Source organism: Epinephelus moara, chromosome 7 (genome assembly GCF_006386435.1).
Source record: "Epinephelus moara isolate mb chromosome 7, YSFRI_EMoa_1.0, whole genome shotgun sequence".
NCBI lineage: Eukaryota > Metazoa > Chordata > Actinopteri > Perciformes > Serranidae > Epinephelus > Epinephelus moara.
Window position 1 is genome coordinate 118,008 of NC_065512.1, and position 12,246 is coordinate 130,253.

General features: G+C 42.7%; 1 protein-coding gene across 1 annotated transcript in view; it reads right to left on the minus strand.

Moving 5' to 3' along the window:
- LOC126393394 (mitogen-activated protein kinase kinase kinase kinase 4-like) overlaps positions 1-12,246 on the minus strand; it is a 124,554-nt gene that overhangs the window by 7,610 nt on the left and 104,698 nt on the right. Inside the window, exons 17-24 of the mRNA XM_050049545.1 lie at positions 11,179-11,339; positions 10,367-10,464; positions 9,094-9,272; positions 8,798-8,915; positions 6,121-6,235; positions 4,913-5,080; positions 3,514-3,657; positions 1,618-1,752 (exon numbers count right to left, since the gene is read on the minus strand). Coding sequence (XP_049905502.1) covers positions 1,618-1,752; positions 3,514-3,657; positions 4,913-5,080; positions 6,121-6,235; positions 8,798-8,915; positions 9,094-9,272; positions 10,367-10,464; positions 11,179-11,339 — 1,118 coding nt within the window. The remainder of the gene's footprint in view (positions 1-1,617; positions 1,753-3,513; positions 3,658-4,912; positions 5,081-6,120; positions 6,236-8,797; positions 8,916-9,093; positions 9,273-10,366; positions 10,465-11,178; positions 11,340-12,246) is intronic.

Below are 12,246 nucleotides of genomic sequence, written 5' to 3' on the forward strand. Positions count from 1 at the left end.
CTACACTCAGTAATCACATTACTGCTGCTACACTCAGTAATCACATTGCTGCTGCTCCTACACTCAGTAATCACACTGCTGCTCCTACACTCAGTAATCACATTACTGCTGCTACACTCAGTAATCACATTACTGCTCCTACACTCATTAATCACATTACTGCTGCTACACTCAGTAATCACATTACTGCTGCTGCACTCAGTAATCACATTACTGCTGCTGCTGCTACACTCAGTAATCACATTACTGCTCCTACACTCAGTAATCATATTACTGCTGCTGCACTCAGTAATCACATTACTGCTGCTGCTACACTCAGTAATCACATTGCTGTCTGTGTTGGTCCAGTAAATTATTAGTTGACAGAATGCTTCCACTGTATCTGTTCAAATATTTAAATCTATACAAATATAATCTTATTTTGTAATTGTCTTAAACTCGGCTTGTGCGTGGTGTGCAATGTTTAGATTCATAATTTCTAACGTGCACTAAAATAAGATTCATCTGTCACAGAAAAGTTTTCCTCACAATACTGATTTGATCTTCATCTCAGGAACCCTGGACTTTCCACAAGTGTCGATTCAAAATGTTTAATCTGACGAGGAGTCGCTGGACATGTCTGAATAAAACTTCTGGACAGGAAATGGATTTCACGACGGGCAGCTCTGGTCAGCGTTGAGGGGTTTCCAACAGGAAGTGCTGATGTTTGCTCAGTGGCACTACCATCACAAAGGACATTCTGAGTTTTAGACAGGTCCATGTTGTTACATGTCCACTCGGACGTCCTCACCGCAGTCTTACTTAATCGAGGGCTTTTCTCCCGTCACTTATCGGTGGCGTGTGTGTCTCGTACACTCACTCTGGATCTCAAACTGAGACGTTGAAGTTTGTAAACTGAGAGTCCCCGTCTGAATCCAGATGTGTCTGAGTTTATTTCTGATGGGAAACATGTCGTGGTAACACAGCAGGGACAAACAGCTGAAGACACACACACACACACACACACACACACACACACACACACACACACCACTGTTTCTAAGATAAAGAGATTTAAAGGCAGCCAGAGTCACGGCTGAGTGATTATAAATCAGACACCGATCCATCAGCCACCGACTGTCATCGGCCACGACACAATATTACTGTGATTTTAAACGTGTGGCAATTTGCTGAGTATTGAATCAACATATTCTGATTTATTAGCTTTTACAATGTAAATTAAAGGAAAACTAGATCTGTTTGATCTGATAGGACAAAGTCGTATTTTTACTGCAGAAAGATCATTCAGTTAATTTCATTATTCTAAGATTTGAATTTGAATTGCCAACAATAATAATTCATATGATAAAAAATGGATACTTGGTGTTTGTGTATCGATACGATATCACTGTGATAATCTGCTATATCTGTTTTTCTCGCCTATATTGTATTGATTGAAACATGAGGTGTCAAATGTTACATCTGCTCTGATGTGCAGCAGCGACTGTCGTAGCGTACAGGAAGTACTTTATTAAATGTTATCATCATCATCTTACAGCTCCTCCTGTCAGCGGACGCTCAGAATAAAACTCACCTTTATATTTGTGTTTAGAAACAAGGTGAGAGGAAGTGACGTACCAACTTTGTAATGAACGCAGCCCTCCAGGTCTCCGACGGTGGTCCAGCCCTGTTTCTTCTCCACCTCAGGATCATTGTGCAGGATCTTGTTCCTCAGCCAGGACAGGTAGTAAACTCGCAGCTTGTTCTTCTTACCTGTCGGAGATCCAGACGTCACTTTGGGTTTAAATCTATTTTTATTTTTTAATAATGAGTGAAGAGGCAGAAATAATTACTGTGGTGATTTTCTCTAAAATGAAAACATAAAGTTAAATTCTCTCCTAAATTCTGTTTCTGATATTTAACACTGTGACTTCAGCATCTGTAAATCTGATGGTCACATGATCCACGTGAATAGACCCTGATCCAATCCAATCCAATCCACTCTATTTATATAGCACAATTTTAACAAACACAAGGTTTCCAAAGTGCTGCACAGCAAGATAAAAACACAATAATAGAAGCACAATAAAACGATGAAGTACACAATAGGATAAAAGTAATAAAATAAAATAAAATAAAATGCACTGCCCGCACAAGATAAAAAAAAATAAATAAATAAAAATATATGCACACACACATAACATCATAAAATCAACACGCTACATGGTGTCAAAAGCTGATGAGACACTTTGGTCTCTGAATGAAACACTGATTCTTCATAAAACAAGTGCAGCAGAAGTTTGGAGCTTTGACAGCGACCCTGAGACACTCACAGTGTCCTTATTGGCTGCTGAGATTTAATCCAGGTCTGCACTGATGACAGATTTTGATTTGTTACAGCTGCAAACATCCGTCTGAAACACTGTGGTGTGATTTTCTGCCTCCGTCCTGCATGTGTGCAGTGTTGTGCAACTTTTCAGGAAGTTAGTGATTGTGAAGGTCGAGTTGGGACAAAACAGCATGTGAAGGAACACAGTGTTTCAGTGTGTGTGTGTGTGTGTGTGTGTGTGAAACCTGTTTACTGATGTGTGTGTGTTGCTGAAGGTAACTGTGGACCTCTGTGAATCTGCTGCTGCTTCCTGTTTCCTATCAAAAATTTGTACAACTGTTGGTCCTCAACACACACACTAACACACAGAAGTGTGACGACTGTCGGTGACACTCTGTGACAAACAGTGGGTTACTCACCCCAGAAGACGTCTATAGGAACCGGACCGTAAACTGAGATCACACTTCGTTCATACATGTGTAGGCATTTCATGCAGCTGTTTGTCGGACAGACTCGTGTGCTTTTAAGAAATGACGCTGTGGACACACTGATGCGTTTACTGTGTGAGGCTCAGAGTAATCTGATTACAGAAGATGTCAGGATGTGCCCAGTGCAGTGTTAGAACTTTCCGTGACACCTATTTTCACATGTCAGCACCGCAAAGAGTTTCATGGAAGGAAATGGACACATTGCTCTGCGGCATTTCCTTCCATCATGGAAAGCTCAAGAGCGTGTCAGCGTTACATATCGAAAACACACATGACGTGATCTCTCCCAGCCGAGATTTACTCAACATCCGCTTAGCTCAAAATATCTGTTGTGACAGTGTGTGTGTGTGTGTGTGTGTGTGAAATTGAGAAAGAGGAGAAGTAAGAAGGTGGACGAACTTTCAACCTGAGAAATCTTGGAACTCGACTGAGTGTTTAAAAATATTTATGCAACAACAGAAGCTGACACGCACATCAGACTGAGAAGACGTAGGACGGAGCTATCTGCAGGTGTGTGTGTGTGTGTGTGTGTGTGTGCAGGCGGGACATATTCCAGCGTGACAGGGTGCTATGAGCTGACACAGCATGGTGAACAGAAGTGAAACTGTTGTTCAGTCTCATAATTAAGCAGATTTATCTCTGTGTGTTTGTTCACTTGGGTCTTTACACAATCACCCTCATGCATGACTCTGTGTGTGTGTGTGTGTGTGTGTGTACCTGATATAGTGACCAGGACGTTGAGTCCCTCCAGGACGTCCATCTGCTGGAAGCGCCGTCGGTTGATGAGAGGATAAACTTTCCCCTGACCGCTGCGATCCAACAACATCAGACCACTCTCTGTTCCCACCAACAGGTTCACACCTGCACACACACACACACACAAACACACACACACACACACACTTAGAGATCAACAGCGACACCAGACAGCTACAAACAGCTGGTTATCAGACAGATGTAGTGTGTGGCTTTATGCTGCCACCAGGTGGTGAAGACTTGTAACTACAACATTTAGTAAAGAGAACAGATTATGTTCATGGACGCTGAATAAATGTTATCACACATAATATTATCATATTATAACAGATGACTTCAGCACTGACACACAGTGTAGTAATTAAGGTTATTAAGGAATATTAAACATGTTAAACTAAGATTTTGAAGCCATAAAGGGACAGTTCACCCCCTCTTCCCTGTAGAGCTGTTTATCAGTGTAGACAGTTTAGGTGTGAGCTGCAGAATGTTGGAGATATGGGCCGTAGAGATGTCTGACTTCTCTCCAGTATAACACAACTAGATGACACTCAGCTTGTGGAGCTCAACTCAGCATCAGTGTCTCTTTACAGAAATCATGACCTGGTTACTCAAGATAATCCACAGACCTTGTTGGCAGCATTTTCATGGAGGAATGTATTTACTGAACTACACCCACTAACCACATCACCAAACAGAAGTGCGCGTGAATCCACTTTGAGCATCAGTTTGAACGTTAGTGGTCGTCTTGAAGCTTTACTGATGTACATGATGCAGGTAGAAGTCAGAACATTATCTGGTTACTGCAAATATGAAATACGAGCTGATGCTGGCCGTGTGTTGAGCAGCCGTGATGCTTTTTTATTTAGCACAGCTGACCAGAGACATACATGGATGTGTATATTAATGTATATGAGTGTGTATATTAATGTATATGAGTGTGTATATTAATGTATATGAGTGTGTATATTAAGGTATATGAGTGTGTATATTAACGTATATGGATGTGTATATTAAGGTATATGAGTGTGTATATTAACGTATATGAGTGTGTATATTAACGTATATGAGTGTGTATACTAACGTATATGGGTGTGTATATTAATGTATATGGGTGTTTATATTAACGTATATGGGTGTGTATATTAACATATGACTGTGTATATTAACGTATATGGGTGTGTATATTAACGTATATGGATGTGTATATTAATGTATATGGGTGTTTATATTAACGTATATGAGTGTGTATATTAAAGTAGCACACACACACACACACACACACACACACACACACACACACACACTCATTTTGTTGACATGTTGTCATGATGTCATACTAAACACTGATGTCTGTTCTTACCCCAGAGCGCAGCACACAGGATCTCAGAGTTAAACCTCTTTTTGTATTTGCGGATCTCCGGTGTGTCGCTCTGTGGGCGAGTGTTTACCGGGTTCACGTTGACCACGGAGCCCTTCCGAGATGGGTCGGCCCTCAGCGCCTCTGCCAGCCGGGCATCGTTCCCGTAGCCTAAAAGGTCAAAGGGAAGGGCTTAGGTAGGACAGTGTAGGATGTAGAATTTAGCGGGCAGGGTGGGGCCAGTCAGACGGTCAACATTAGAGACATGGATGGATCTACGTCCTCTAAGCCTGTTCATCATGAGAGCAGAACTGATCGTTATAAAGAGACCAGAGACTGGAAAACAAATGTCATGTGACCAATATCTAAGGATATCAGGATATCATTCCCTGTGCGACCTCAGAGTCCCTCTGCGGCCTCAGATGCAGTCATGGCCTTCGATTATTTAAACCTCAGTCACACAGTGAATCACTCTCCTCTGTTTTTACCATCTGTACTTCAAACATCTGCAGGAACATCAGGAATAATCTGACCAGTGATTAAAAGCAGACTGAACAATGTGGTGAGGTCGGTGTCTGGTCACCAGCTACATCAGGTGAGGGATCAACACACCAGAGTCCTCAAGGCTGAAGATGATGACCAGCTCTCTGAAGGATGATGGGAACAGGAGCGCTGCAGTGACCACAGCTCTAAAGTGACAGTGACTTGAAGGCGGTGTGATTTTGTGTTTTTTAACCTTTGAGCTTATTGTACTTCAGGTGGTCTGAGAGGAAACTCGACTCCTGCTCGTCCTCTTCACTCTGAATTCAGATCTAACTGTCACTGGAGACTTTGTCCAATCACAGCTCTTTTCAGAGACAGGTGATGTTCCTATTGGCCGTTCTACAGACGCAGCTGAACGTCACTTCAGTGTGTTCTGACTCAGTGGTGGAGACGAGAAGGTAAATACTGTTACTGTTATTAACCCTTTCTGTCCTAATTTATAACTTTGGTTTTTCTAAAACTTAAATTGTCTCAACACACCAACAAACTTCTGTCATGTCTAAACTCTGTAGCTGCTGAACTTTTACCTCGTCAGCTTTCTGTCTCTTTAATGTGAAGACAGACAGACATCTGGATTAGAAGTTATAGAAAGCACCTCTTAAGTCTTTTTGGTTGTGAACCTTTCGGCATGTGATTTTTCCCAGCAGCCCTTGGGGGGCGGGACTTACCGACGTTGTTGAGGGCGCTGCCGGTGGATGGAGAGACTTGGAGGAGGCGTGGGTCGATGAACGGAGTGAAGGAGGAAGAAGACTTGTGTTTCTGCATGTTGTTACTGGACTGGCTCTGTGGTCAGGTAAAAGAAGAGATTCAGACTGTGGACGTGACGTTTATGAAATACAACATTAAAGATATGAATGTAAAGAACTAACGAGGCAGTGCAGTCAGACAGGCTGAGACATATTTCTGTGTGTTGCATGCAAACATAACAGGTTTGTTCAGCTGGAGGGAAACATGATAAAACTGAGGAAACAGTTCAAACCGACGGTGGAGGGTGAAACATGTTGACAAAAAGAAAAAAAGGAGGGAAACAAAAATGTAGTAAAAAAGTATTTCCATGGGAAGCATACTTGCCGTTCAGCTCCTAACTGTCCTGCTGGCTATGATCTATTGTCTGAGGAATGTGAGAATATGACTCGCTGGCTGAAAATAGTCAGACACCAAGGAATAAAATGAGATTTAGATGTTTGGGGGATTACTTGTGAGACCACAACGAGCCTCAGAGGACACTTCAGCAGAAACACTCCAGAGCTCACAGTCTGAGATCAGAAATACAAAACTCACAGTAAATCTAACAGGATGTTTACAAAGCAGGAAGAATTAAAAAAATAAAATCTGCTTTGTCTCGTAATCGTACTACAAAATGATCCCTGACTGCAGCCCTCCAACAAGCCCTCCGCCTCTCTGCTGAGTCAGCAGAATAAACACAAAAGAAGAAATGATGCGGAGGTCGCAGAGTTAGAGAAGGATCAACACTGCCGACCAGCAGAGGGCGCCGTACCTGATCTCACACATTAAAAACATCTGCAGCTAAAAACATGATCATCATGGCCGCTCAGACATAACACACAAGAAGGTCGCTGTGGGCGGAGCCTTTGATCAGTGAATTAAATTATTGGCTGTTAAACTGTTAAAGATGAAAAAAGTCTATGGAACATCCGTCACTGTAAAATCAGAGTTCACTGGTGAGTGAATGAACGTCGTTTTATAACCTTCAAAAGGAGCCACAGCTTCACCTGCACAGTCCCGTACTGACACAAAAAACACTCCTGACAGCAACGTTCATTAGGTAACGTAACCACAGCTTAACCCTCCATACACTGATGGGCAGAGCTGTTTCAGTGTTTTCAGTTGGTCGTAACTTTTCCTTCCTCATGTTTTACTAAAAGACCCTCGAAGGAGTCAAATGTTCAGTTTATCTGTAAGTACATTTCATTTTAAAGGTTTTAAGACACAAATCAATGTGTGACATCACGGCGGCAACATTATTTTACACATCCTGTGGTGACGTCACACGTGTTATCTGAACTAGTTCCTGCTGAGTTTCCTGTGACGGTCGGCCATGATGATCTCTACGTCTCTCTGCTCCTCCTGGTTTAACATCACACGTTAACGCTGTCGGGGCTGAGGGGACGTACCTCTATGAGGATGCTGAACTTGTCCAGGGGACTCTGGGGGGACATGGTGGAGGGGCTGGCGAGGCTGGAGGAGGAAGGGGAGTTGGATGCAGAGGAGGAAGGAGAGGAATGGTGGCTCTGCTGGATCAGGTCTGGGAGGTGGTGGATGCGGCCTGCAAAGCCGTTCCTGTCCGAGTGCTGTGTGGAGTGATGGTGGTGGTGGTGATGATGATGGTGGGGGCTGGGGGTGTGATGGACGAGGCCCGGCAAAGAGCCGGGACTCGGGGCGAAGCCCGCGAGTGGGCCGGGCGTTTGAGCTTGGGCGGGGCCCGGGCTCGGACGCTTTCTGTTGTCACCTGCGCTCTGGAAGTAGAAAGAGGGGTAGACGACTGTGGGTCTACATGAGCTCCTGACCAGTTCAGGGGATGGGAAGGTGTTCGCTACAGCAAAGGGCAAACTACAGTGGCTACTCTACAGGCGGACAGAAGACTGTCGTTAGTTTCAACTTTAAGAACACGTCGTCATTTTGTTTTTATTGGTACTAAACTGATCAGGTACTGTACCTGCTGATGTATCCACACCGAGGCTGGGCGGCACCAACAAAGATTAATGAGTCAGTCCAGATTCTACATGAAACAGAGCTCCTTCGCACTTTTAAAAATTCATCTACATTTATTAAATCATTAACATTGACATTACATCAAAATGGAGCGGCCGACTGACACAAATTAAAAAATAAATAAATAAATAAATAATTAGGCGTGTTGTCGGGACCTGGAGAAGAAGCTGTGAGCGTGCACACAGATTTCTTCTGTTTGAGTCGAGACATAATTTTTTAGATAAATCCTGCTCAGTGTGGATTTAAGTTATTAAAAGAGTTTTAAAGTTGATTTAAAGTAAAATTCTGATTTAATCAGGTTTAAAAATTAATCCTTGGTGGTGCAACCCAGCATTAAAAAAAGAAAAGGGTCCTAAATGGACTGAAAATATAGCAAATCTGAATTAATGTTAAACAATGTGACACAGCTCGACTCCTGATGAGCTGCTGGTCTGCATGTGAGCGTCATTTAAACCTGCCGTCTGTAACTGAGCTGCAGCTGAACAGAAATGGAACCAGAACAGAAACATGACCAACACAACAGACACAAAATGGAAACACACTCGGGGTCGAGTAAACAAAAAACAACAGAACAATGTGTGTGTGCTTGTTGTTGTTTTATTCGGCCAGTACCTGTCTGACGATCAGTGTGCTGTCTTTGCAGGGCGTCGAGCCTGCGTCGCTCTCGCCTTCATCATGAACGATCATAGTCTTCACCGACTCCGTCTCTCCGTTACTCAGCCTGGACGACCTGTGGGACAGAAGAAGAGACGTCATTATATCGACAGAACACAATCTGGTCCAGATTAAAACCACCTGCAGGTCAGTTACAGACGAGTCCGACCTCCTTCGTTACTCTCAGTGATGTAATGTATTGTTAGCGTGTCACTACTTGTCACTACGTGTCACTACGTGTCATGTATACGTACACAGCTCTGGAGTCCTCCGGGCCGGAGGTTGACTCTTCGCCTGCCTCCTGGTCTACCTCTTCATCGTCGTCTTCATCAGTGGTGTCTGAGTCTTCACTGGAAGACGAATAATCCGTCACCTTGTTTGGAGGACGGACGTCGTCCACCGCTCGCAGCTCCTTGGCGAGCGCCGTCAGGTCCTGAAGGTCAGAACAGGTTAAACAGGTCAGAAGGTTAAAACACGTCAGTTTAATCTCACTGGTTCCTGTTTCACTCCCTCTGCTGGGATTCTGTCCGTTTGTCATTCAGGCATTTTAAATTAGACTTAGACTTAGACTTCCTTTATTGTCATTGCACAAAAAAACACAGCAGTGAGATTTTGGCAACGAAATGTCGTTGCTTGGCTTCCGGATTACAACAGAGATGGAATTATGGGGCAGTTTAAAAATTAAAAATATAGTCTATATAACTAAAAAACAAGAACTAAAATAATAATAATGAGTGCAATAGAGAATAAATAGATAAATAGAATGGAAATACAAGTGGAATAAGATTTTCAGTGACTGCTCCTTTGAAAGAGAGTGAAGCAGGAAACAGGAAGCTGCAGGAGAGGAAGAGTGATCACAGACGGACGCCAGCCAATGAGAAGCCAACGTGAGAGTGGCGAAGCCAAGAGATGAAGCTGCTGTAGGTGAGGTTAGTGAGTTAATCAGAACATGAGACAATCATTAGAGCTGCAAAGATGAAAACTCAGAACAGTAAAGAAGACAAAGTTCATTGTTTATCAAGGTTAGAGACGGCGTGAGGTCAGATGGCGGAAAGACCGGCGGAGACAAAGCAGGCGATCCGAGCAGAAAACCTTCAGCCAAAGATCAGAATCAGAATCAGAATCAGAAATACTTTATTGATCCCCGAGGGGAAATTATTNATATATATATATATATATATATATATATTGTAAGTTGAACAAGATTATTTACACAAACAGAATATATACAGCCAGGGTGAATGGGGTTATTGCACAAGTTACATTGGATTATTGCAGTGTGTGTGAATGAATCAAAACAACCATTTTACAAACTCTGTTAGCACATCGCTCTGTTAGCACATCGTTCTGTAAGCACATTGCTCTGTTAGCACATCTCAGTCCACACGAGTCTGTTCATTCAGGCCACGCCAAGTCATCACGCCAGCGTTCAGACAGACCACAATCACCTAACCATGACTACACACAGGTCTACATCTGTCCAGCTACAGCTACAGGACCAACCAGTCGCTCTGAGTCAACTCTCACCGCTGGTCTATTTGGCCTGACCACGTCCTTTCTCTCCTCTGGTTTTTTCCCAGCGTTCTCTGGACGTTGGAGCGGTGAGCCCTCTGATTTGCTGGAGGCTGAAGGAGGTGAAAACATCAGTTTATTCTGAAACAGTGGAAAATCCAGATGTGTTTCTGCACCTCTAAACACAGCTGTATTTTAAAGCAGTCACCTCGTTAATATTAAAATATATCAGTCTGTTATTTTAAAGTAAAGTTCAGTCAGAAGACGTGAAGACAGAAACCAGACAGGTGAGTCTGACAGTTGTGATGTCATAAAGTCAGGCACTGCTCTGTGAGCGGGCGTCTGATTTTATGGACCCACAGAAAGTTTATTTGTTTGTTGTGTTTAATGTTCCCTGTTCCTGAAACTAAACAGAAAAAATAAAACGAGATCTGCAGAAAACATTTTAGTTCACTGAAATTAAAATAAAAACTAGACTTTATAAAACTGACTGAAACGAGTCTGTGTTCCTACAAAACTAAAATAAAATATTAATAAACAGGAAGTGTCCTTAGGTTCAGTTTCTGTCAGTCTGGTCAAATGTGTCGACACAACAAACATCAGGAGGCGTTGGTGCGTCTGTTCACTGAGACCGGGACGTCTACGTATCTGTGACCTCTGACCTTCTTAAATCTGACAAACAGCCTCCGAATTGTAAAATAAAACTACAAGAACAAGAAACAAAAATCAAAAACCAAATGAAAAATAAATTAAACTATGAAAACTGTTGTTACAGTGCTGATGTATTGAATGTGTGTGGACTCGTGTGCGTGTGTGCGTGGACTCACAGCGGGCCCTGAACCTCTCTCCAGAGCCGCAGTGAGAGCCGGGCTGAGAGCTGGAGTTACTGGAGCTGCTGGAGGAACTGGAGCCTCCGCTGCCGGTGTTACTGGTCGGTCTGGGAACCAGTTTTTCCACTCGCTCCCACAGCAGCCGAGGCTCTGCCGCGCTGCAGAGCGACAGAGTCAGGGAGGTCAAAGGTGAAGCAGGTCGGAGGGACGGAGATGTTAACTGGTGGAGCGACTCTGTGATCGCAGTTTAAACCTTTTTGAGATTGAAGATGCTCCCAGCTGATGTTTTAGGCCCGTAAACAGGATCTTAATTAACTTTTCCTCTTTATATTTAATTACAATATTTAATATTAAAAAAAGACCTGAAAACACATAAAGATGTGAAACGACTGAAGTTTTGTGCTGCTGAACGTTACACTGCTTTTACATGCTAACAAACAGGGACACAGATTTTACATTCTGGGTCAATACTGATGTTTAAAGTAACGATTCTGCCGACAGCTGATACGGATGTTTTTATGTTGTTGTTTATTTTGTTTTTGTTGTTTGTTCCTCGTCTTGTTTCAGGGAAAGAAAAGATCTATATTGTAAAAATAACTGAGCAGTTTTAAAGTCGCTGAGTCCGTCGTTACGCCGTCTGTAAATGAGCTCAGACTCAATCAGACACATTTATCATCAACCTTTACTTTAATATTCTGTCACATCAAAACATCTTTTTAAAAGAAAATAACTGCTTCAAACCTTTTTTTCAACTAAAACCATCATAATTCCCTCTCTGTCAAAATATAATGTGATTTATTTAACTTATTAACATTAATTATTATGTGTGTGTGTTTTCCACGGTGTTTGAGGAAGTCGTTCTTCTTCATGTGTTTTCAATGACACAGTTGGAACAGCAGCTTCACAGATGAGACTGACTTTGTTGAGTTTATTTCTTTAACGTCTCGTTTTTCTGACTCAGCTCCAGAAAGTTCTCTGTAAACAAACAGCTGCTTACATGTTGTCCTCCAAAGGTAAAACCAGCGGAGTCCCACAGGGCGATATTCTGGGCCCATCAACTTTTTT